Source organism: Osmerus eperlanus, chromosome 11 (genome assembly GCF_963692335.1).
Source record: "Osmerus eperlanus chromosome 11, fOsmEpe2.1, whole genome shotgun sequence".
NCBI classification, from domain to species: Eukaryota; Metazoa; Chordata; class Actinopteri; order Osmeriformes; family Osmeridae; genus Osmerus; species Osmerus eperlanus.
The window spans coordinates 15,211,449-15,237,017 of NC_085028.1; the positions used below are offsets into that span (position 1 = coordinate 15,211,449).

At 48.9% G+C, this 25,569-nt stretch overlaps 2 protein-coding genes across 2 annotated transcripts in view; one reads left to right on the forward strand and one right to left on the reverse strand.

Moving 5' to 3' along the window:
- Positions 1-13,618, reverse strand: part of ryr1b (ryanodine receptor 1b (skeletal)) — a 65,810-nt gene extending 52,192 nt beyond the window's left edge. Inside the window, 4 exon segments of the mRNA XM_062473545.1 lie at positions 2,478-2,498; positions 3,041-3,142; positions 3,232-3,351; positions 13,354-13,618. Of these exon segments, the coding sequence (XP_062329529.1) occupies positions 2,478-2,498; positions 3,041-3,142; positions 3,232-3,351; positions 13,354-13,401 (291 nt within the window). The 5' untranslated portion in view covers positions 13,402-13,618.
- A 2,449-nt stretch (positions 13,619-16,067) lies between these two features.
- rasgrp4 (RAS guanyl releasing protein 4) lies at positions 16,068-25,529 on the forward strand. Its single transcript, XM_062472419.1, has 17 exons — positions 16,068-16,588; positions 19,828-20,000; positions 20,556-20,661; positions 20,957-21,016; positions 21,253-21,384; positions 21,505-21,646; positions 21,774-21,947; positions 22,103-22,219; positions 22,493-22,765; positions 22,905-22,985; positions 23,495-23,599; positions 23,738-23,844; positions 23,968-24,133; positions 24,245-24,278; positions 24,403-24,534; positions 24,677-24,879; positions 25,005-25,529. The coding sequence occupies exons 1-17, from the start codon at positions 16,572-16,574 to the stop codon at positions 25,098-25,100; spliced, it is 2,118 nt and encodes a 705-aa protein (XP_062328403.1). The 5' UTR covers positions 16,068-16,571; the 3' UTR covers positions 25,101-25,529.
- Positions 25,530-25,569: the final 40 nt, after the last annotated feature.

The window sequence follows — 25,569 nt, forward strand, 5'->3', positions numbered from 1 at the left end:
GGAGGAGGGGAGGAAGGAGGAGGAGGAGGAGGGGAGGGAGGAGGAGGGGAGGGAGGGAGGAGGAGGAGAAGGAGAGGAGGAGGAGGAGGAGGGGAGGAAGGAGGAGGAGGGGAGGGAGGAGGAGGAGGAGGAGGGGAGGGAGGGAGGAGGAGGAGAAGGAGAGGGAGGAGGAGGAGGGGAGGGAGGAGGAGGAGGAGGAGGGGAGGAGGGAGGAGGAGGAGAAGGAGAGGAGGAGGAGGAGGGGAGGGGAGGAGGAGGAGGGAGGGAGGAGGAGGAGGAGGGGAGGGAGGGAGGAGGAGGAGAAGGAGAGGAGGAGGAGGAGGGGAGGGAGGAGGAGGAGGGGAGGGAGGAGGAGGAGGAGAAGGAGAGGAGGAGGAGGGGAGGGAGGAGGAGGAGGAGAAGGAGAGGGAGGAGGAGGAGGAGGAGGGGAGGGGAGGGAGGAGGAGGAGGGTTCAGAGTATGATCTCCTCTCCACCTCCTTTCCACCGAGCTGAGCTCTGTGGAGTGAGAATGGTCTCCTTCCCATACAAAACACCAACCACAACACCAACAAACACCAACCAAGTGCACCAGAACAGAGAAGAGAGACTGTTCAAACGGAGATTGAACATTTTCTTCATTGCACACAGACCGTAACATTCACAAGTAGCAGGTTAATGTCACTAAACACCAACCGAAAAAGACACAAAGTCAACAGTAGCAACAACAAAAACAATGCCATTCATATCCAGTCATCGCCACCGATTACATCTGGCATGGAGGAAACACACAAACATCACATGTAATCCTACCTTTTCTCAACATCCAGCAAGGTTTCAAACAAAACAAAAAAAAGAATTATGGTTGTAATTACAGTATAGTTAGCCAGAATAATCATCACCAGCACCAGACACCAGTATGATTATGATCAGGCTTCAGGTCGTGGGGTTAAGTAAACCTTAACCCACTGGAATAGGGCCAGGGCGTGTGTGTCGAGGAGCAGGACTGATCAATTAGCCCTGGGCGACATTACATTACATTTAGTCATTTAGCAGACGCTCTTATCCAGAGCGACTTACAGTAAGTACAGGGACATTCCCCCAAGGCAAGTAGGGTGAAGTGCCTTGCCCAAGGACACAACGTCATCTGGCACGGCCGGGAATCGAACTGGCAACCTTCTGATTACAAGCCCGCTTCCCTAACCGCTCTGCCACATGACTCCCTAGGCATTAGGCCTTGATGGGACAGCTGAAAGGCCGAGAGGGCTGCGGGATGGACTGGGGAGAGAGGTGAAGGGCTGAGGGGCCAAGGGGAGCTGGTGGTGGACGAGTTGGGGGACAGGCTAGGCCAAGCCAGCACTCTGATGGGGTGTCAGGTTCTACCCCCCCCCCCCCCCCCCCCGCCCAACCCCTGCCCTGACGCAGGCGGTAGGGACTTCTCCACTGGGCTACATGCCATGCTATTCTCATCCCCTGCGTTCCGATGGAAAGACCAGGCTGTAAGCCCAAAGCCCAAGGCTCTGTCCCTCAGGACTGGGGCTATGTGAAACACCCTAATGCTAACATGCTAATGTAGCCATAGATATATATAAAGGCTAGATGTCTCGTCCGCGTTGCCGGACAACGGAGTCGAACGTCCGCACATGGCGGCCATCTTGCTACAGTCAACTCGCTCACCCATAACATTGTGTGGGTGCTACATGTACTTTTTAAATGACCATAACTTGCTCAATTTTCAACCGATTTTTAAACGGTTTGGTTTGTTATCAACGTCAGAGATGTCGTTATGCCACTTCATACTTGTGAATATTTTTTTTATTTTATAGAATAGAAGTATGCAGTGGCACAACAACTTAATATATATCTATGAATGTAGCTGCCACACTCTGATTACACCCACACCTCTGCTGAGTACATGTTTATCTACCCAAGCCTCTTCATCGTAGATGGATGAAACACATCTCTGTTGTCAGAGCGCCAGGTCGGGATGAACTTGGGATGAAGTGGGTGATTAGAGAATGTTTGGAGACGGAATGAGGATGTGAGAACGTGAGGTTAATCCAAGTGAACACATGTGACCAGAGGTAGGGAACCATGCCATTATGACAGGCACGGGAAGGGGTTAATAGAGGTGTCAATGGTGATGCATGAAATACAGTTGGATGGAGTGACTGAATGGACATGTAGATGACTGAATGAATAAGGAGACAACGTAGAGACTGAGTAAAGTAAAGGAGTGCCAGCAGTAAAGGAGCTTGTAGAAGCTGCAATTGGTGACAGTAAGTTACTCGAGAAGTGCAGTCACTGCTATGTCTATTAGAATGTTCTACTAAGGCTCTCTGTATTGTTTATTCCCAGATGGGGGTCCTACTGTGAAGACACAGACAGGTGGAAGACAGCTGCACTGTGTCAACAAGTGTATGAGGTGAAAGGAGAGGGTGTGGGGGGCTCTGGTTTGGGAAACAAGTTACAGGATATGAGACATGTGCAAAGACATACCCATTTGTCCAAATCGACTGCCTGGATGGCAGGAGAGAGGGGTGGGAGTGTCAGAGAAAGAAACAAAAGTTAAAGTGACTTTGTGGTCTGGAGTTGTATGATGCATCTACTTTATAACAAGTGTTGTATGGAGGTTTTCTCCGAAAACGGGAGGTGATGGAAACATACTGTACCAGTAAGAAAACAATGTCTTTTCTGTGAGAGCTAACATGACAGGAAGAGATTTATTTTTCTTAGATTGTTCTTATCGAACAATACGGCTTGTGTCTCTGCTCGTTAATGTACCAAAACAAACCTGAAACCACAGAAAAGCCAAGAAAAGTCCCAACGTTTCACAAGCCATGCTTCTTTGAACAAAATGATCTTCTATATCTCACCCCTCTATCATATTCATCCTTCCATCCAGGTATCCCTCCTACCATCAGTCTCTGCATCCATTCATCCATCTATGCATTCCGTCCATCCATTTTACAGTTATCCATTTATCCATCAATCCATCATCCATCAATCCATGCATCTACCAATCTATCCATCCATCCCAACATCCATCCCTCTGTGCTTACCTCGTTCATCTCCACGGTGTTGGCCAACATTTCCTGCAGGGCACGCACTGACAGAGACTGCTCCAGGATGAAGGCACAGATGGCCAGGTCTGGGGGCACATTCTGGGAAGAGAGCCCACGATGGGGGGGTTAAGCACCTGCGTGAGTGGGGAGTCACGGGGGTGAGGGCTGTTTACGGGCAGTGCTCGTACCTGGGCGTTGGAAGTGGTTTCCAGGAAGCAGAGACGATTCCCAAAGCCCTCGCAGGAGAGGCATAGTTTGATCTGCTCCTTCAGAACAGTCGCAGTGCACTGCAGCACTATCTGGTCATCCTGTACACGCCCCAGGAAGAGAAACACACACACAATAGTTAGAGCACTTCGCCTGCCCCAGAGGCCAGGTGTGACTGGGCTGCCAACAGCCCCTCACAATGGGGTGGCACTAATAACAGAGACAGAGAAATGAAGCAGGCAGAATGCTAACAGTCAGTAATTTGTGGCTCCCTGTCAATGCCACAGGCCTGCCAGAGATGGGTGTAAATTCACCGATAAACACCCCCTCCCTCTCCCCTCACGAACCCACACCTGACACAGAGCATTCCCAGCTGCTCTCTCCACTCACTCATTATGTAAGTCTATCCATCTCCCTCCCCCCCTCGCTCTGTCTGTCTTCATCTTTCTGCTCCCATTCTTCATCTTTCTTCCTTCCTCGCTCCTCTTAACACATTCCTTCTCCTCAAAATTCTCCATCTTTTCTCTATCTCTCTCTCTTTCTCTCTCTCTCTCCTACCTCTCTCTCCTTTCTCTCTCTCACGGCTCAGTCAGCAGTTCTAGGTCCTGACCTGCTGTTTTGGATGAGTGACAGTTGGTCTCATGTCACGGTAAGGGGACAGAATCAAAGTTTTCAGGCTGAAAAGGGATGCTGGCCATAGAACTCACAACACATGCCCTCCCCTCTACCCATAAGCCATCTCTGTTCCTGGGGCTTAACAGAATCTCCTCTTCCTTTAGTTAGCGTATCATTTATCTTGCCTCAGCCTAGAACTGTCTCCTCTGTCCTCCCCTCTCCCCCCCCCCTCTCAGTGGAAAGAGGAACAACCTTCCTCCTCTCAACCTCGGGCTCTGGCAGTCATGCCACAATCCATCCCTTCAAGTTCACCTCGCTTACTGCATTCATCCAACCTGAGTGTTTATCATTTTATTTTTTTTCATCTAACTTGTCGATATTTTGAATTCCCTCTCCACATCGTGATGGATCTCGCAGTTACAAGAATGAGTCATGGTTTGTCAAGTGGCATCGGCTCCTCTGTGCTAACAAGAACCTCAACATACGGCATGTGATCCAGCCACTTCACGCTGCACAGCCTTCCCACTTACTCCTCTTCACCCACACTGCTGGCTGGGACAACCACCCAGGACTGATGGACTCTGCTCTGCCCCGCTCACATCCCTCATTAGTCATTGTTTATCAGGAAAAAAAACTGTCAAACCTGCGAAAAGTAACCAAAGTGATATAGAGGAGAGAAGGCATTCACAGACACCAGAACTGAGGTTGGCTCAGCTGAACTAAACCGTAAAGGGCTTTGTGCTGAGGAAGCGTGAAATGAGCTTGACTTAATGAACTAAACTGGGATGAACAGGGCTAAACTGGGCTGAACTGGGCTGAACTGGGTCTGTTTTGAGTACAGTGCAGCTGTAGTCTGGAAGTAGACCCTGATATGGGGATGAGGTTGTTTGTGAGGTCTAAAAGCAGACTGACGCTATGTGACTCACAGTCCAGTTCAGCCAGGATGATCAAATGACACGGAGGATAGTACACAGTACACACACACACACACCAGAGCTGCAGTACTGTGTAGCCTGGCTAGCCACTCAGCTCTTCAGAGAAGATCTACCCACACACTCACACTGCAAACTTGACTGGCTTCAGTTACCTCAGCAGAGTTGTATTAGCAGAAGAGACAGGGAGACAGAGTCAGGGATATCAGGCTCGTGGATATACAGGATAATGAATTTGAGTCAACAAATCCCATTTTGGATAAGAGACAAAAGGGTAGCTACGGAATGACATGTTTAACACATGATAATTCTCAAACAGCGATTCAGACACCAATTTAAACCTATATCTGCCCATGCAGCACTATCTATAATCTCTATGCACACAATATACAGTAACTGAAACCCGAGGACATTGAACATGGATTGACAGAAGCCTGAGGTGACTGCCACTGTCACTGAAGGCCACTGTTCCAAAGCGAAATCCCAAACTCTCTTTTGTGTTGTCGTTACAAAAGCAGCCGTGTCCTTCCGAGAGTCACGCAGCGCCAGGTTCATCGTGGCAGCCCCCAAACCTGGAGGCTTAACTCACCCTGGTATTAATAGAGCTAGACTGGCAAACGAGAGACGGGCCTGGCTTCATTTGAATCCACCCCGCGAGGTGTTAATGTGTCAATGTCACAGGCCACATCAGTTAAAGACAGGTAAGACGTGGAGAGAGACAGAAGGCTTTGGACAAAGAGTCGGACTTGACCTATTGAACTTATTTTCTACCGTGGTGTATTCACATCCTGGTTAGCTGTCTGGGTGGATGGTGTCATGTTACAGCCAGCCCATACTAGGAGCAGGCGCTGCAAGGACTTGAGCGTGTGGGTATTTGGGGTGAGAGGGGAGGGGGATACCAATTACGTATCAATTTGACAGAGTTTCAAATGAACATACACACCAATATCCTCCGTCAAATACGCACCCACATCCCCCATACACACCCTCTCACCCAGCAACACACTAGTGTGCCCGCTCCATGCTCTGTGTACGGGAGTGCCTGGTGGTTTATCATCAGTAACCAGGATGGCCAAGACCCCTGGGAACATTTCAACATTTCACAGCAGAGATGAAAGGGGGGCGGAGACAGGGGAGAGGGGTATACCCCCAGAGTCTTCCCATGATGCTCTGCTGGCACCAGGAGAACTAGCAGACGCCCTTTCAGCAGCAACCACCCCAACGCCGTGAATAGAGGCGACATAATTCCTTATGTAGGACAGACAGAGTTTGTGATACGAATGACAATCGCAGCGTTGTGTGGGAGGACGGTGGCAAGGTCGAGAGGAGGGCCGACACAGGACCAGGCTCCAGAAAGTTCTTCAGATATTACAAGATATATTCTGATATTTACATTACATTTACATTTAGTCATTCAGCAGATGCTCTTATCCAGAGCGACTTACAGTAAGTACAGGGACATTCCCCCCGAGGCAAGTAGGGTGAAGCGCCTTGCCCAAGGACACAACGTCATTTGGCACGGCCGGGAATCGAACCGGTAACATTCTGATTACTAGCCCGATTCCCTAACCGCTCAGCCACCTGACTCCCCTGATATACTGCGGATCAGCTGGACCCCAAACCGTGGCCCATGAAATCCAGAGACGTTAGCAGCGATTTAAGTTACAATACATAAACAAATATAGATTTGGTTTTACTGTCAGTTTTTTGAATGTGTATCTCACTTAAACACCCGTATCTAAATGTGTCAGACAACTGCAGCAAACCTCCAGCAGGGCCCCCAGCCTTTGGCAGCCGCCCCCATCAGAGTGTGCTGATGTGGGCCACCCCCTGTCCAGCATCGACCGCAGCCTGGCCGACACAGAGTGAGGGAGGGACAGCCGACGGGGGTGGAGGATGGATGGTCAATATGGACCAGGAGGTTGGAGGGGGCAGGCGGGGGGAGTGGGTGGGGGAAACCCTTTGTAGAGGCTTTTGTCCGCTCCCCCTCCCTCCACCCGCCCCCCCCACCCACTGAGACAGATCAAAAGGGAATACTACTGCACTACTGCATTCTCTCTCTCTCACACACACTCACACACACTCCCCCCTTCTCTCCCTCTCTCTCTCTCTCTCTCTCTCTCTCTCTCTCTCTCTGTATCATTCTGGATAATGGCTGGGTCTCCAAAATGTCACCTTACAGGTAGGGGGGGAGGTCTGCCTGCTACCTGAGAGCAACAGGGGGGAGAGGTTCGCCACCCCTCTAACCCCTCGGCTTCTGAAATACCATCTTTAAAGAACCGCTTTACTCCTCTTACATCAGTGCAGCGCAAACAGTTATGCGATGGGGAACTTTGTAGCATGGTGTCAGTTAATACTTCAAGCACAGCAGCCAAGCCAAGGGGCGTAGCCATGCCAAGTACTGCAGATCCTACAAACCAGACACTGCATATAATATATAATACTATATAATACTAATGTAAGGAAGTCCCATACTGACAGTTTAAGCAATTGGCAAGGCTTTAAAGAGTTTTAAAGGTTCCTCCACCTCTCCTCTCTCTCTATCTCTCTCTCTCCAGAAGCCTTCCTATTTATCTGTCTACCTCTTTCATCAAAACCCTATTTTAGTATATTATTTCTCCTCTGTCCCTCTCCCCCCAATCTCCTTCCACCCCCCCCCCCCCCCTCTCTGCTTTCTGGCCCACCCCCACTCCTCAGTGTCTATTTCTGGTGGTTGCACCTGTCACTCTCACATTCCCCCCTTCTGCTGACCTGCAGATAGTTAGGAGGATCTCTTGGAGAAGGCCTTCGGAGAACCTTTTCAGTAGGACCACAAGCCTGTGTCACTGATCGCAGAAAGATCCACACTGAAACATACAAGCTAAGTCCCTCTCAACCAAACATAGGGAAAAACTTGAGTTTCTCAGAATTTCCAGATAGGCATTTCCATTTGAATATAAGACAACTGATTAGCAAGAGTTGATATAATACATTTGGGTTGCATAAACACCCATATAATTGTATGGTTTGTGGTGGCGTACCGTTTGAAATAATGCAATCCGTTGAAGAACACACCAGAAATGCTTTAAAGGAAAGACAAGCGATTTTATATCATCACAGTTGCCCACAGCTAATGCAAAACAGGCTAGGCTACAATGGTAAAAGTAATTAGACTACATTGAATCTTGAATTCAGCTGTGGTTCTGAATTTAAATGAGGTACTGTAGCAGCTACGTTACAGGCAGAGGATGGCTCATCTGGCTCATACTCCATCAAACGTAATAATAACCTCTTCTTAAACACCTCCGTTATTAGAAACTTCACACAGATCACAGCAGGTGAGAGAATGTCAGCGGCTGACAGGTACTGCTCCTGGCACACATCTGAGGAAATGCCTTCATCAATAAATGATTCCAGTGGGGCTGAAATGATGATTCACCCTCATCCATCACAAACTTGGAACCAACAAACTCTGAACGGACCTTGTTTTTCACTCCGAGCAGGCGACTGACACAAAAGACCCAAAGTGAATCCAACTGAAACCTTGAATGTATTGCAAACCAAACCCAGAACAAACAGAAGCAAAACCCTAACCCTAGCCCCGTTCAATCAGAGCCCACGAACACAGAGCTCACGGCCTTGTTGACACAGGGTAATGGTTTTGCAGAGGACAAATTGTTCACACCGTGGGTAGGATCTCCGTTACCAAGTGACATGACTTTGTGGATGGGAGAGACTTTGTAGGGATCAGCTGGGCGGCCTGGCTCCAGAGCCACCTGTTTATTGTGTAAGCTGTGGCCATGTCACAGTGGCGTTCAAATAAGGCCAAGCTAACAGGTGCCTTGTCGACGACCAGTGTGGATGTGTTCATCTCTAGGGCTCAGCACTTCATAAGCCTGGGCATGCTCACACTGTCCCAACACCTCTCCTCTCCCATCCTCTTCCATCCTCCTCCTCCTTTATTGTCCCGATCCTCTGCCCTCCTCTCCCATCCTCTCCTCTCCCATCCTCTCCTCTTTAATCCTCTCCTTGTCTCTACTCTTCTTTCTTCTCATTAGGAGACTCTAAGACGAACCGTCTTTGTTTAATATGGACAGCCACACACCAGTGGGTATTCTGTGAACGCCGTATGTGTGTCACGCAATTTCGTTGCGAGTAAACATTCCTGTCTCTCTGGAGTAGAGAAATTACTGTATCCAGAAAAACAAATTATAAATAATTTTTGATTGTTGGCTAGATGAAATGGGGGTGTGACAGGAAAAGTGGTGTGAGTAATTATCAGAGTTTTACAGGGAAGGACCGGGCTGTTTCAGCAATGTGTTCGACTGATGCTTTGTGAATGTCAGATACGTTATCACAGCCAATGATGTTGGAAGAGACCTTCAAGGCTAGCAAAATGATTTAGTTGACGCCAATCAGAACAATCCCTCAGAAACACTGTGTATCTTTTTCACACACCCACACACACACACACACACATATACACACACACACCCACACATATACACACACACACACACATTCCCTCCCAATGGATGCCAGCAAGTAGGACACTGGCTCTCCTTCTCTCTCCCCCTTGAGTGTGTGAGCTTATAGTGGCAAACTATAAAAAGAAACTGCTGCTATAGATTGGAACCTGAAGAGCCCTTCTAACTCACTCCCCTGTTTCACACCAATACTGTCTAAGCCATTGCAAAACAATGACACAGCTTTTATTCCTAAAACAGGGAAAGAGAATTACAGCTAGCCTTCATGTTTGCCCTCACTGGCAGTTGTACAGGGTAATCCAGACTTTAACTACAGAAAGCCAGCAGACCCTCTTGCGAGCTAAGCTAAGTGTCTCAGACAGGACATGTGGGCTAACTGTCAAACTCGCTAGGTGTTTTATATGCAGGATCACAGACAGTAATGCTATTACCTTGTACACCTGGTCTGTCTGAATACAGATATCATGGATAAGCCCAAGCGCAAACAGAACCTAGCACAGACAAACCACAGCACTCTCAGATAAGCCATTGTACTTTATGAGTTATTCAACTGACAGGTTGTTGTATAATTTAGCGACATTTCTCTTCACTGGCACTGCTGAGTAAGCCGTCTACAGTTTGAGAGCCTTTGTAAAAATGAGAACAAAGATGAAAATCTCTGGTGAAGATGTACAGTATGCATAGCAATCCCCTTTTCTACGTCTGGGGTTGAACTGAATTGATCTAACAGTATTAAAAAGGCAGAATAGTCTCCCACAGTTCCGTAGAACACTGAGTGCTAGAGCAGCATGGCACCTCCCTCTCTCCTCTCCCCCCCTCTCTCTTCCTCCCTCCTCTCTCCTCCTCCCTCCTCTTTCTTCCTCCCTCCTCCCTCCTCTTCCCTCCTCTCTCCCCCCCTCTCTCTTCCTCCCTCCTCTCTCCTCCTCCCTCCTCTTTCTTCCTCCCTCCTCCCTCCTCTTCCCTCCTCTCTCCCCCCCTCTCTCTTCCTCCCTCCTCTCTCCTCCTCCCTCCTCTTTCTTCCTCCCTCCTCCCTCCTCTTCCCTCCTCTCTCCCCCCCTCTCTCCTCCTCCCTCCTCTCTCCCCCCTCTCTCCTCCTCCCTCCTCTTCCCTCCTCTCTCCCCCCCTCTCTCTTCCTCCTCTCTCTTCCTCCTCTCTCTTCCTCCCCCCTCTCTCCTCCTCCCTCCTCTCTCCTCCTCCATCCTCTCTCCTCTCTCCTCCCCCCTCCTCTTCCCTCCTCTCTCCCCCCCTCTCTCCTCCTCTCTCTTCCTCCCTCCTCTTTCTTCCTCCCTCCTCTCTCCTCATCCCTCCTCTTTCTTCCTCCCTCCTCTCTCCTCCTCCCTCCTCTCTCCTCCTCCCTCCTCTCTCTTCCTCCCTCCTCTATCCTCCTCCCTCCTCTCTCCTCCTCCCTCCTCTCTCCTCCTCCCTCCTCTTCCCCCCTCTCTCTTCCTCCCTCCTCTCTCCTCCTCCCTCCTCTCTTCTCTCTCCTCCTCCCCCCTCTCTCTTCCTCCCTCAGCTGCCTCTGTTTCCAGATCATTCTCACAAGGAGAGGAAGATAGAGGAGGATTGACACCAGCGTTTTCACAATCCCCTCATTAGTGATGATAGGCCTGTCTGTCTGAAGGGGAAGATCAGAGCCTGCCAGCCAGGGAGCAGACTCTGTCCCCCTCTTCCTGCCAGATGAATGAGGACCCCTACCTGAGATCACACTGTCACTCAGCCAGCAGTCAGACCAGGCAATGCTATGCCTTGCTCAGGGACGCCCCAGCAGTGCACATAATTATCCCACCATCAACCTATCCCTGACAGGCTGTGGCAATGTTTTTTTTTAAATCCCCCAACTCTCATGCAGAATGCCTTGCCTTTTGATCTGAGATCTTAGGCTACTCCCCGGTAGAACTATGCACAGGATGTGACCTCACAATTTACACTTTCCCACTCTGGCCAGTCAGACAGAAAAAAACGGGATTGTTTATGGTTCTATTATCTAAGAACGCCAGCAGTGTTAATGTCTGAGCTGACCCCATTGACCTGACAGGAATTCAGTCTCGCTTGGTAATCCACGTGTGCTTGTATTGCTGTACCTGAAACTATTATCAGATGGCTGAGCGTTTAGGGAGTCAGGCTAGTAATCAGAAGGTTGTTGGTTCGGTTCTCGGTCGTGCCAAATGACGTTGTGTCCTTGGGCAAGGCGCTTCACCCTACTTGCCTCGGGGAGAATGTCCCTGTACTTACTGTAAGTCGCTCTGGATAAGAGCGTCTGCTAAATGACTAAATGTAAATGTATTATCACACAGAGACATGAGCTGGTGCACCCAGACAAGGCCAGCCACAACGGTGCAAAACTTTGAATCTTTTGACTTCCCGAGTGTTTTGTCCTAATTTATTTGTACTGATGGGTCTGTCTGTATCAACAGGTGTCTCTGTCTCTCCGGGTCTCTCTCAGTGTCACTGGTTACAACAGCCTCGTCACTGGGCCTCGAAGGGATATTGATCTTCATTTGCTCCCTGCAGGTACAGGCCTCATGCTGTGTGTCTTGTTTGGATCTCAGTTTCTGTCTCCCTGTCTGTCTCCCTGTTTGTCTCCCTGTCTCCCTGTCTGTCTCCCTGTCTGTCTCCCAGTCTGTCTCCCAGTCTGTCTCCCTGTCTTTCTCCCTGTCTGTCTCTCTGTCTGTCTCCCTGTCTTTCTCCCTGTCTGTCTCCCTGTCTGTCTCTCTGTCTGTCTCTCTGTCTGTCTCCCTGTCTTTCTCCATGTCTGTCTGTCTGTCTCCCTGTCTGTCTCTCTGTCTGTCTCTCTGTCTGTCTCCCTGTCTGTTTCCCTGTCTGTGTGTCTGTGTGTCCGTCTGTCTCCCTGTCTGTGTGTGTGTGTCTGTGTGTACCTCCATGGCAGCCATTGGGCTGTGTCTCTCTGGGTCTCTCTCAGTGTCACTGGTTACAACAGCCTCGTCACTGGGCCTCGAAGGGATATTGATCTTCATTTGCTCCCTGCAGGTACAGGCCTCATGCTGTGTGTCTTGTTTGGATCTCAGTGTCTGTCTCCCTGTCTGTCTCCCTGTTTGTCTCCCTGTCTCCCTGTCTCCCTGTCTGTCTTCCTGTCTGTCTCCCAGTCTGTCTCCCAGTCTGTCTCCCAGTCTGTCTCCCTGTCTGTCTCTCTGTCTGTCTCCCTGTCTTTCTCTCTGTCTGTCTCTCTGTCTGTCTCCCTGTCTTTCTCCATGTCTGTCTGTCTGTCTGTCTCCCTGTCTGTCTCTCTGTCTGTCTCTCTGTCTGTCTCCCTGTCTGTTTCCCTGTCTGTGTGTCTGTGTGTCCGTCTGTCTCCCTGTCTGTGTGTGTGTGTCTGTGTGTCCCTCCATGGCAGCCATTGGGCTGTGTCCAGCTGTCCCCCTGCTGGCTGCCAGTCTCCCCTTTCCTGTGATATAAATAGATAACGATGCTAACAGATGCACCGGCCCCTGTCTATCCATACACACACACACACACACACACACCCACATGCATGCTCGAACCCCCATACTGTAAAATCCTCCGTTAGGAAGAACGTTCTAGAAGTCATTGAAGAAAGACCTTAAGAAAACCTCCCATCTACATCACCGTTCTGAACTAATAAGGAAGTCTGAAGTTCGAGATAAATTCCAGATGTCATGATTGCCATAGTCGCCGTGGACCGAGAATAAAAAGCAGGTCAGAGCACATTTGGGCCCCACAAAAATAGTTAACTAAATACAGAAGGGGGCCATGGCTGGAAAAAAACTGCAACTAGAGATTGACTGAAATATCCGATGCCAGAACAGCAACATTCACAAACATGAGGAACTGTGAGAGCCATCCGATACACGGAAGGACAACTTGCTGAGATTTGGGTCAATTAAACATCCTCGGCCGTAACAAAAACCGTACGGCACTCTGACAGTCAGAGACAGGTAGCTGAAATGCAAATCCTGCCCCACAAAACAAAACAACATGCTCACATCCAGAGATGATTAACCCTGTAATCGACCCCCAAACACAGACACACACATCACCCCACCCCTCGCCCCCAATCCAGAATCTCAGTGCGGGTCGAGTCCAACAGAGAAAGTAAGCGAGCAGCACTCACCGTGCGCAGAAACTGGATCTCCTCTTCTCCATCTCCTCCTTCTGCCATCCTTCTTCGATGCTTATTTGCAGCTCCTCAGAAGAAAGCAGAAAATCCTCCTGTTTTCTCTCTCTCTCTCTATTTTTTTTCTCTCCCTCCCCTCGCAACCTTTCACTCCTTGTTACCTCACTCCTCGCTACACCTCTCTCTCTCTCTCTTTCCCTCGGACTCCTCAGTGTCTGTGTGTGGGTGTGCTGGAGGACAGCATGTGTCCTGTGGCTCTCACGGTGGTGTGAGAGGGAGTGACGGGCAGCCAGTCTCTCTCCCCCATCGCATCCCACCGGGGGGGGGGGGGGGTGGGAGGAGAGGAGGGGCAGGCACCTTGTTACACATTCACGCCGCCCCAGCCAGCCACGCAGCCATGTTAGTAGAAGAGAGCCACTCCCTCTCACAGACAGGTCCTTCCCCTCACAGTCTCGTCGGCTATAAAAGGAAGACGTATGAAGACTCCGGGGAGCACTAAGACTCGCGTCAGCACTAAGACTCGCGTCTTCTCTGCCTCGCTCATAACGACACACACGCAATCATCCCCTAGCACGCTCGCTTGGCTATCCTGCTTCAAGTCATGAAACTAAATAAAAACTGCAAGGGTTTTGTAATACCCCAGGTTTACAGTACAACAAAATATGCAATGATATTCATTGCATACAGTAAACACCATGCCTGGGCACAAATGGATAAAAAAAATAATTGAGACACTTACTAACTGATGGTATTTTTGCTTTCTTTATGCAAAGAGGACGGTATATTGGAAAATTGGACACTATACTAGTCTTTGTAAACGCACTCGGTACAAAGTGTATTTGTGGTGTGTGTGTGTCTGTGAGTGTGTGTGACTGCATGTGTCGTGCTTCTGTAAAAGCACTCAGTCCGAATGTGTGTGTATCTGTATGTTTGTATAAGAGTGTGTCTGTATGTGTGTGTGCGGGTGTGTCGTGCCTGAGTTCTATTTCTATCGCATCCCTAGACTGATGGTGTGCAAGCAAAAGTGCTGTATCGTTTTATACCAAAATGAATCTCATTTGCACTTCTCTACAGTCGGTACTAGATTTCAGTGTGCAAGCAATTTCAGTGTGTAAAAAATTCCAGCAGAATTCCTTGTCCATAATTTCCATGTGAGAAGATAAATAGTGTGGCTGTGCTTTGCCAAACTGGGTTAATGGGTTTTTATTTTGATCACACACTGAGTCAAATTTTGTCTAATGCTCTGTGTATCAATAATTCCGTCTATCCTTGTCCATGTCTCCTGTATGCCTCTCGTTTACATTTTCCTCCCTCATATTATCATCAACAAGAACAACCATATTCACCTTAAACACTCCTTAGATAGCATTTGGATGTATTGACATGACTGACACACCCCTCCAGCAACCAATAAATACTCTGCGAAATTCAACAAACCATGCGTTCTCGGTACTCTGAATGTAGAGCAACAATGCAAACTCACCTCCACAGAGTCCATCTGTCATTCTCCTTCGTGCAACCCACTTCGCGCATCACCCATAGCAACGACATGCTGGAATCTAGTATTTACCGATGCATTTTGCGGCAGCGGTTAGTTTACTGCCCAAAAAGGCACCTACCTTAGGAGCTCTTCACGGGTAAATTGAATGCTGGGAGTTTGAGTTTCGGAAGACAGTTTTGTTCTCGAATCACGGTCTGTGCAATGACGCTATCTAACCCTTAGATGGCAGTGTTCGAGTTTCTTTAAGCAACATCATCGCTGACCACCTCCGACGTAAGCGTCACTTTGTAATATATTTTTTTTATTTTTTTAAGTGACACATTACTTTCAGTTTAAATGGGCACCAAGCAATGTATCGTAGTTTATACTTAGTCAACAGAACTCTGAGGTTTCTAACGTGTCTACCCACCACAAGTTTCAGTCCTTCTGACCCACCCTCGCTAAGTGGCCACGGATACCACATCAGAGTAAACTGAGCCTAACAGGGTCGTGATCACTATGAGGTTTTACTTTACTTAACGGCATATGTTTGATCGATATCGCTCACATTCCTTCTCAATCACACCCCACAGGTCTCTCGAGCGGCCACCTCCGCAGTCAGTGACTTCACTGTCCCCTCTTGGGTCCCCTCTTCCTCTGGGGAAGCTTGAACAACGATGCCTTTGAGCCTCCGTGTCCAGCTGCACACGGAGATGGTTCCCCTGAAACACTACCTCCACTCAGCACCCAGAGAGAAGGAGAGGCAGAGAGAAAAGAGAAGCGCTGGTGGATTATACAAGAGAGGGGAACCCTGAGTGAAAGACCTGGATGATTGTCAAGAAGGAAGGGATGACGGTAAGGGTTTAGATGAGGCAAGACAGGCAGGCAGCTGTTGCACAAGATTCTCGGAAGAAACGCAAAGGATTTAATCGGAAAGTTAAATTGTTGTAGATGCTGAAAGTGCCTCTGTCTTTATAGAAGATACTTGTTGTATCTATACCACTAGGACAGAACACTGATAGATGTTCATCATTATCTCTCTCTCTCTCTCTTCTCCTCCTCCTCCCTCTGCCAGTACTTAGTGTTTAGCTCACAACTCTCATTTGTGCTCTCTCATTCTACTGCCCTCCCCTCCCCCTTACTCACACCAATACTACACACAAACACACTGATGAGAGTTCCCCTATCTCTCAGAGTGAGTTCCTACATTAGAGATACTGACTTTTTATACAGTAGGACAGGGTTATAGAACAAGGTTATTGTACAGGGTCGTAGGACAGGGTTATAGAACAGGATCATAGAACAGGGTTGTAGAACAGTATTAGAGGATTACAGGTAAATGGTACAATGACTACAATTTACTGTCATAGCGCTTCCATTTCATAATAGTTTAGTTATCAAGTAGGAGCTTGTCAGGGTGTAGTTTGTGGTTGACATACTCATTCAGAGTAAGAGAGAGAACGAGTGGCAGACAGACCGACAGACCGACAGACAGACAGACAGGAGGAGGTGGTGTTCATTCTGAAGTGAAGAAGCGATAGATAGGGGAGCAGAGCTCATCCACGCCAGGTCTCAGTCCCTGAGCCTGCTTGGCTGGGACACGCCGGGCTGTAGAGGACACAAAGAAGGAGGAGTGGGGGTCATGTATGGAGCTTTAGGGTGCCAGGACACACACACATGCCCCTGAGGACCGCCAGTGGAGTGGAGCAGGAGAGCTGTGGAGACGACCTTTACTATGCACAAGAACAAGAGGTGAGTGGAACACTGGGGATGGGGGTGAAACTGACATCTGACAACGGCATCGAACCAGTCACAGCAGTGTGTAGTATGTAAAACTGTCAGCCGTGCTCTATTTGAAGAGCTATGCTCCATGAGCACTGTCAATACCCGAAACTAGTCTCTGTGGTTTGTGTCAGGTTTCTTGAGAAGTCACAGGCTGTTGTTTTTCACTCCTTACTTACTACTAAGAAGAAACAGAGCCGTTATAGAGAAGAGTTCAGTTGAATCTACTCTAAGGTGTGAGTAAGAGCGGCGCTGCAGCTCATGGAGCTGTCAGATATGTTGTTTTCTTTCTTTTTGACTTCTTAGTGGCCGTTTTAAAAATACTTTTGAGTGTGTGCTTGACCTACATTTGACTGGGGTATAGTGTACTGTGCTGTGGTTACATGCTCAAAGGTTTGTGTCTACTGCACACAAACATGCACTGGCATTCTGGAGCTGATCGTAGAGCTGTTCACCTTGGCATGGTGTAGGGACTCTGCCCCCCACCCCACAGTGCCACAGTCTGGTGTCTTCGGCTAGATGCTCCTAGGACCAGAGCCACAGTATATTACCATCAAGATTGGTCTCTATTGGAGTTTGTAAGTAGAGCATATCCTGAATCAATGTTAGTGTGTGTCCATGTTAACAAGTGGGAGTCTAAAATTGGATTTTCTCTTAATGAAAAGATCTATTATTCTACTTTATGTATGTAGGATTGCAGTTACAAACTGAATGCTGATTCTGAAGGGAGTTGCATATTGATGTAACTAACATTATTTATGGGAGATGTGTTTACACTGTTTACAGAGAGGCTTTAGAAACAGTGTTTTCATGAACTGTTTTCACTTTGTAGTTCAGATCCTATCAGGTTGCATGGAAATAAGGTATTGAGTGGGTGTGGTCAGTGTTGATATGTTCAATCATATTGTTTTGATGTTTTCTATATGGAAAAATCATTTTCACCAATGCTCACAAGATCTGTAGTGGGTTGATAACCTAGAACCCCCCCCCCCTGTAATATTGTTATTAATTACAGGGGTGGCTCAGGTTTTTATAAAGAGAATGAGAGAGAGAGAGAAAGAGGAAAGGGGAGGGAAGAAAAAGGGGGGAAGAGAGAGAGAGAGAGGGGGGGGGGCAGAGAGAGAGAGAGCAGACACACAAACAAGGCTTTTAAAGACACTGGCATCAATTAATCAATTAACGAGAGAAAAGAAGGAATTTGCATGCCCCCCCCCCCCTTTCTCTACTAGTGTGTGTGAGAAAAGGAGGGGGAAGTGGGTCTTTGGCCAGGAACTGTGAGTGAAAAACCGTGGGTTGTTACATGGATGGGTGAGGGGGGGGGGGGGGGGGGTTCCAAAGAAAAACAGTTGGAGCTGCTTTCTGAATGACATGAATAGTGAGGATGGAGGAAAGGGGAGAAGTGGGCAGGGGAGGATGCAGAGAGGGAATAGAACAGAGGTATGGACTTGGTGTGGGTCAGTACCAAACCTGTGTGCATGAAGGAGATTCTGGGCTTAAAACCAGGATCCAAAACCTTGTCCCTTTACCCTGTACGCCATCATCTCACCTCAACACTGACCAGTGAGGCTCAGTGATGCTTGTGTTGGTGAGTATTTCTCTAGAAACAAAACCAAGCTTGTCGGGTTACTTAGAATTTACACAAGACCCAGCGAGTGTCTGTGTGTGTGTGGTAAGAGATAGAGGGAGTATTGTGTTATTGACATGGCTCCCAGTAGCCAGTCTCATTCTAGGACCAGGTGAATGCAAATGTCCAAGACAGTAGACAGGGGCTAATTGTGCCACGGATTTGCATGGGAATCTACCAAACTCTCTTTCTGTTTAGCAAACATCCCTCTCTACACAGCCGTTCGGCGTAGAAGAGTAGATTTCCTACTCTGCACTCTAGGCAGCCTCAGGCTAGACACTCTGTGTTCTCTCAGTCAGTCTCTGCATGACCCACAGATCTAAGGGGACTTTTTGACTGTGTCACCGCTTCCCCCTTTGAAAGAGTGACAGATAAGGACTGCAAATGGCAGCGATGGGCTGAGAGCTTCCATGGTGGAGGCTGCCCCGGGTATGAGCACTGCAAGAGAGTTTTGAAACTCTTCGCGTGGAGGGCTTAGTCTTTTTTCTTTGTACCGTGTCCTCGGCTCTTCCCGGTGAAGGTCTTCAGTCACGTTGGCTACCTGTGTGTGTTTTACTTCCCCAGCCTACATTGTAATGTATATAGTGTGTCTGCCGTTGGTGTGTTGGCTGCGGCGTATAGGTTCGCCCTGATGTTTTGGGCTCGGTGGCCAGTGTGTCACTAGCCGAAGAGAAAGGGGCCCAACGGTGTCTGGCCGGGGTGGAGGGCTGGGGGGGGGGGGGGGGCACTGAGCCTGGGGTACACCACCATAGTCGTCGGTGAGAGAACACACCCTGGCGCTGGATGTTGGGGAGCTGCAGTTTGGGATAGGAATTGAACAGAATGTCCTGGAGAGACCGTCCATAAGGACAAACACAGACTGAGCAAGACCCCTAGGCCTGTATGACTCTGTGTTACCATGCGCATCCAAGTCTATTTACACTAATAGATACAGCAGTGTGTGTGTGTGTTTGTGTGTTTGTGTCTGTTAGTTTCTTTGTGTCTGTTTCTATATGAGGTGAGTTTGAACACGACTCACAACTTCGATTGAGGAGAGTTTAAAATGAACATTGTGTACTGATGATACCGACAAGGAGGAAGGGAAAGAGAGAGAGAGAGAGAGAGAGAGGGAGAGCGAGAGACCGAGACTGAGACCGAGACCGAGACCGAGAGAGGGAGATAGTCTGGTTATTCAGATAACTTGTTGCAAGTTCTTTGAATTAAAGTAATGTGCATTTCCTGGTAATGTTTTCCTCATACACAAGGCAATGAGACAAACTGCTCCATACCGCGGTCATACTAAGGACATTTTTTGCTGTACAGTAACAACACAATGACCACTGACAGAAAAACTGAAAGCCACTGTTGGGATCAGATTCTGTATTACTGATTCCTTGACATTAGAGGCTTGCTTAGTAGGTCCAGTGTCAGTGTCAATATAAACAAAAAGCGTATCAACACATGCTGGTAGGACGAACCTGTAGGAACCTGCAGAAACCAGAATGACAAAGACATGCATCACATTCAGTCACAGAGCCAATGATTAGATCTTCATAGGTGGCTAATTTATCTCTCACTCTCGCTCTCTCTTTCTCTCGTTTTGCAGGAAGTGTCGCGTGGAGGGCCCTGGGGGGGTGAAGAGTAGACGTCCGGTTCAGAGGCGTATGACCTGCCCCAGCCCCCAAGAGATCAGCCGGGCCCTGCAGACCCCCACCCCCCTCCCCCTGACGCGGGCGGCCAGTCTGGACGAACTCATCCAGCTCTGTCTACACTGCTTTGGTGTGTGTCTATAAATGTGTGTGTGTTTGTCTTTCTGAGTTTGTGTGTCTATATGTGTGTGTGTGTGTGGGGCTCTCCCTAGTTTAGCTGTTGACCTCATCTCTCAGTCCTTCCCACTCTCTCCTCCTTGTTTTATCCCAGGCAGGTTATGTAAGCGAGGGGTGAGAGGGAAGAATCTGGGGTGAGAGTGAGGGAGAGAGGGGGGCGGGGAGGAGGGGGGATGTGTGAGGCAAAGTGGAGACACACAATCAAGCTTTGTTTCATCAGCCTGGGATGGCCACGCAGCTAGTCTAAGGCATGGAAGGGAACTGGCCCGCATTATTTGACGTACTTGCCCTCAGTTACACAATCTAGGATCAAAGGTCAACATGACACCAGGAGGAAGCCCGGTACATATCCACCTCTCCCAGCTGTAGGCTCTTATACATACTCACATGTTCATGTATTATGAATATATTTATTTACTGTTCATTTAAATAATCCTTTCCTTTTGAACTCCAGCCCTCCTCTGCTCGCGCTTGGTGTTTTGACCCTGAAGTCTTCTGTTGGTTTCAGACTCGGAGGGGAGGCTCGTCAGAGGGTCCCAGATGGTCAACATGACGCTGATGATGCACATCTGGGTGGTTCCTTCCCAGACCTTCGCCTTGAAGCTCCTGGCTCTATATCCTCTAAGATCCCCTACTGCAACCTCCCCCTGACCCTGCCCCAAGTGCCCCCAACTTCCCCCCTCTTCCCTCACCCCGCCACAAGTCCCCCCCCCCCCTCCGGGCCCGTCGGCGCGCAGCACCTCATCACATGTCTATTAATCCCTGAAACCAGGAAACAAACACTTCTTTGTTAGGTCAAGCGTGTTTACTGAAGAAGCTCATTTGTGTTGGAGCGTGGATGTGTAGCAGCAGCAGTAGTAGTTGTGTTGTAACAGTGGGATGGTGCATGTGCTCCTTGACTTTTGTTACCTATAAGGACTGTCCTGTAGAGAAGGGGCTAAGAAGATCCCAGATCTACAACCTCATCAGGTTAGCATCAATAAACATACAAACTCATACACACACACACACACACATACTTTCACATACACACAAACTCACACCCTTCTGTTTCACATTATGTCCAAAAATCATTCAATTCTGCTCTGTTGCGACACTACAAAAATACTTGACTGGAGTTCATCTCAGACAGTGATGTGCTCTGTCACTGTTTGTGTTTGTCTGGTATTGACCACCTAGCATGTCTCTGTTGTTGTCCTGGCCAGGCAGTGGATCAGCCAGTTCCCAGCGGTGTTCGAGACTGATCCCAGACTGGAGCACATCATGGGCGACCTGTGGACCCTGGTGAGGTCAGAGGTCGAGAACACGCACTCGCAGTTCATCAATTCTTCCTGCGTGTAAGTAACAATGGCCTTACCTAGCCGTTCGAATCAAATCAATATCTGACCATCTGTGAGTTCAATAACAAACTTCAATCTACAATGTCTTGATTGAATCTTTCTGGTGTCTTTCTACAGAAACACTGCAGTGAACATATCCCAATCACCCTCACCTTCTGTGAAGAAGAGGAAAGTGTCCTTGCTCTTTGATCACATGGAAGCTGATGAAATGGCGAAGCATCTCAGCTACCTGGAGTTCAAGAACTTCTGTAATGTTTCCGTGAGTACGCCAGATCAGCCACATCGGGTTGGGAAGCCTGGTTCAAGGTCACCGCAAAAAAAAGCAAAACCTCACAGTTGACACACTGATCTCCAGCCTGACCCCTCGCCGTTCTCTGATTGGTCAGTTCCTGGACTACCACAGCTACGTGGTGCGCGGCTCGGTGAGGGACAACCCGGCGCTGGAACGTTCAGTCATGATGTGTAACGGCGTCTCCCAGTGGGTCCAGCTGATGATCCTCAGCAGGCACACGGCCCAGCAGAGAGCTCAGGTCTTCACCAAGTTCATCCACGTGGCCCAGGTAGGAGACAGCAGGCGGTTTGGTCACGATGCGTTGTCACGACGCGTGGTCACGACGCATGGTCACGACGCGTGGTCAAGACGCGTTGTCACATCAGGTCCGGTGGTGTCGCTCATTAAAGGGGTATTTTGGGGGTTTTTCTTGTCGCCCTGTAGAAGCTGCGCTCCCTTCAGAACTTTAACACTCTAATGGCCGTGACGGGAGGCCTGTGCCACAGCTCCATCTCCAGACTGAAAGACACAGCCAGCCTGCTGCCGCCGGACATCACTAAGGTCAGCCAGGGACTCGCTGACACCATCCCTGTCGACACAGCACCGAGCCGTATTCGGCAGAGACTCTGACTCACCACCGACTCTGACTCAACGAGGACTGACTCAACACTGACTCTGACTCAGCGATTCTCCATCGTAGTCATTCTAGCCGCCATTTCATCATCTACAGCTAGTTTTGCGAGCTTGATGTGGCTGGTCTTGACAAGTTCTCTGAATGCGACCACACCCTCACCGCCAGTCCCCGAAACCCTCTTCCTGTCTGTCCTCCTGCAGGCTCTGAGTGAAATGACAGAGCTGCTGTCCTCCAGCAGTAACTATAGCAACTACCGGCGGGTGTACAACGAATGCGTGGGCTTCAAGGTGCCCATCCTGGGCGTGCACCTGAAGGACCTGATCTCCCTGAACGAGGCCCTGCCCGACTACCTGGAGGAGGACAAGATCAACCTGGGCAAGCTGCAGCACCTTCACAGCAACATCAGCGACCTGCTAGCTCTCCACAGCCGCACTCCCCCAGAGGCCAACAAGGATCTGCTACATCTTCTCACGGTGAGGGCAGGGCCGTTGTGGTATTTTTGTCTGTTGAAAGCAGCCTAGTTGATCGAAACAATGAAATGGGGTGGGGTGCATTTGAGAGCTTGAGTGAGCTGGTGTTTGAACCCTGTCTGTCTATCTGCCTGCTTCTCAGCTGTCACTAGACCTGTACTACACCGAGGATGAGATCTACGAACTGTCCTACACCAAGGAGCCCAAAAACCCCAAGATCCAGGTTAGTAGCTCAGCTTTACAGAATGTTCCTTTGATCTCCAAGAATTAAAAAAGATGTTTATCTTTCTCCTCCTCCACTAACATCACCTTGATGTTGACCTCTTTTCATCTCTTTTCGTACAAGTACCTCTTGTCCCCTTGTCTGTGGGCGTGTAACTTATGGTACAACGAGAAAAACGCAGGCTTGCACAAAAGTGAACCACAAAAAAGGGTGTGCGCTTCTAAAGACGTGTTAGCAAGCGGTTTTGTTACGTGTGCTATCCTCATTTCCTCCCCCTTTCTCTCTCTCTCTCTCTCTCTCTCTCTCTCTCTCTCTCTCTCTCTCTCTCTCTCTCTCTCTCTCTCTCTCTCTCTCTCTCTCTCTCTCTCTCTTTCTGTCTTTCTCCCTCTCTCTCTCTCCCTTCCCCCCCCCTCTCTCTCTCTCTCTCTCTCTCTCTTTCTGTCTTTCTCCCTCTCTTTCTCTCCCTTCCCCCCTCTCTCTCTTTCTCTCTCTCTCTCTCTCTATTCCAGCCTGTCGCTCCAGTCAAAGCTCCTGCCGTTGCAGAGTGGGGGTCTGGAGTCACCCCAAGGCTAGATCCTGCCACCATTTCTAAACACGTCAAACAGATGGTGGATGTGAGTATTTAACTCTGCGTCCGTACAAGTATCTGTCAGTGGTTTTCGCTTCCTTATTACCGAGCAGGCTAAAGCAGAAGCGCCTAGTTGTGATGACGCTATAGGTAAAAACCCACTCTCTGATCACGCCCTCTGCAGTCCATCATGAAGAACTACGACCTGAATCAGGATGGCTACATCTCCTTGGAGGACTTTGAGAAAATAGCAGCCAACTTCCCTTTCTCCTTCCCCCACGAAAGTGACAGGTGAGGAAGCTGAGAACACACGAGGTGGTCTCGAAACAATCGAACTGTGATCATATCAGAACGACAAAACGTTGTGCGACCGACCTCTTACTCAATGTCCCCCCCGCGTTCCCTTCACTCCAGGAAAGGGGAAATCAGTCGTGAAGAAATCACTTCCTACTTTATCAGGGGGATGTCCGTGTGTGCCAAACTGGGGCTAAACTTCAGCACAACAAGCGCACAACAAGTGCACAACTTGCACGAGACCACCTACAAGAGGCCCACGTTCTGCGACAGCTGCGGAGGCTTTGTGAGTGTCCATGATGTATCGGTGATCTCTCTGTCACGTCTGTGATTTGGCCTGAGGTTTGCGGCCCTGTGACTAAATACCTTCCCCTTCTCTGTCTGATCTCTCTCCCAGTTGTGGGGTGTCAAGAGGGGCTACCACTGCAAAGGTGAGATCAGCCTCTGTGTACGACGGCTCACGAGCTGCACCACAGACGTTTCCCTTTTACAGCTCTGTTTTAAGGTACATCCTCCTTGATGTCTCTCTCCTCCCCCACTTCCTCGCTCTCGCAGACTGTGGGATGAACTGTCATCGCCACTGTAAGGACCTGTTGGCCATAGAGTGCATGAAGAAACACAAAGTGTCTGGCAGTTCCTGTCCCTGCACCCCAGTACCTGACTTCAAAACCAAGGCTAACAGCTGGAGTAAGTCATCCTCTTCCTCGCCCCTCATCCTGTAATCCTCTTCGATTCATCTACCGGCACACCTTGAGCTGTTATTCAATGCCTTTCAATGACCTCTGCTACATTTAACACCCTTTGTGTGTGTGTGTGTGTATCTTACCAGGTTCCGAGGAGGACACCTTTATTTTCCCTCAAAGCAACGAAGCAGATCACAATAGGGGTAACCCTACTGCGAAAAACATTACGGAGGACTCGACACTCTCAGACGGTTCCACTCAAACAGATCCTGGGTTCTGGACTCCTCAGAAGGTTGAAAAGAGTGGAGGACAAGCAGACTCTGACACACACAGACCTCCTCCAGAGAGGGTGAGACCTAGCCCATGTCGTTGAAGACCACATGGTCCTTGTATTCAAATGGCATTTGAATATAGTTTTGTTTCTATGTTTCGGTTTGTTGTGTAGTCGCAGACTATTCTCTGTGCTCCTCCTAGGCCAGAGGAGCTTCCATGCCTGTGTCTGTGTCCTTCCTCCTGGAGAAAATGGAGGAACTGGAACTCCACAGTGACAAGAGCAGGGAGCCTGACTGAGCAACGCTGCACTGGACACCCTGCCTGACACACACACACACACACTATGGACATGGACTCAAGTGGACTCTCTGGATCAGACAAGCAGGGTCTCAGTCACCCAAGTGCAACTAATAGACTCTTTGGAGAAATATGTGGTCATAAAGTGATTTTGTTGAATGTTTTTTTCTGAGCGTTCATTTAACTGTTTGGTTATGTACAGTTGTTAAGCGTATGAATTTCATTTGGAGGCTGTTGGCTTCTCTGGTGCTAAGCTTCTCTCAAATCTGGGAGACCTTCAAGACAGTCATAAAAATGGACACACCGAACAGTTTCCAATTCAACAACATACTGCTTTAGATCAGTTGCGAATGTGAAACTACTGTATTTACTATTGCTGTTACAAAAAAAAAAACATGTTTGAAATTGTCATCCCTTGTTGAACATATTTCGGTCATTACTTGCGGCAAATCATGAAAGGAGGGGGGAA

What these genes read in the sequence shown, in the direction of transcription:
- rasgrp4 (XM_062472419.1), top strand. An exon ending in TTCATCAATTCTTCCTGCGT is followed by an intron (nt 21,385 to 21,504) that starts GTAAGTAACAAT and finishes GTCTTTCTACAG; the next exon opens with AAACACTGCAGTGAACATAT. An exon ending in ACAGACCTCCTCCAGAGAGG is followed by an intron (nt 24,880 to 25,004) that starts GTGAGACCTAGC and finishes TGCTCCTCCTAG; the next exon opens with GCCAGAGGAGCTTCCATGCC.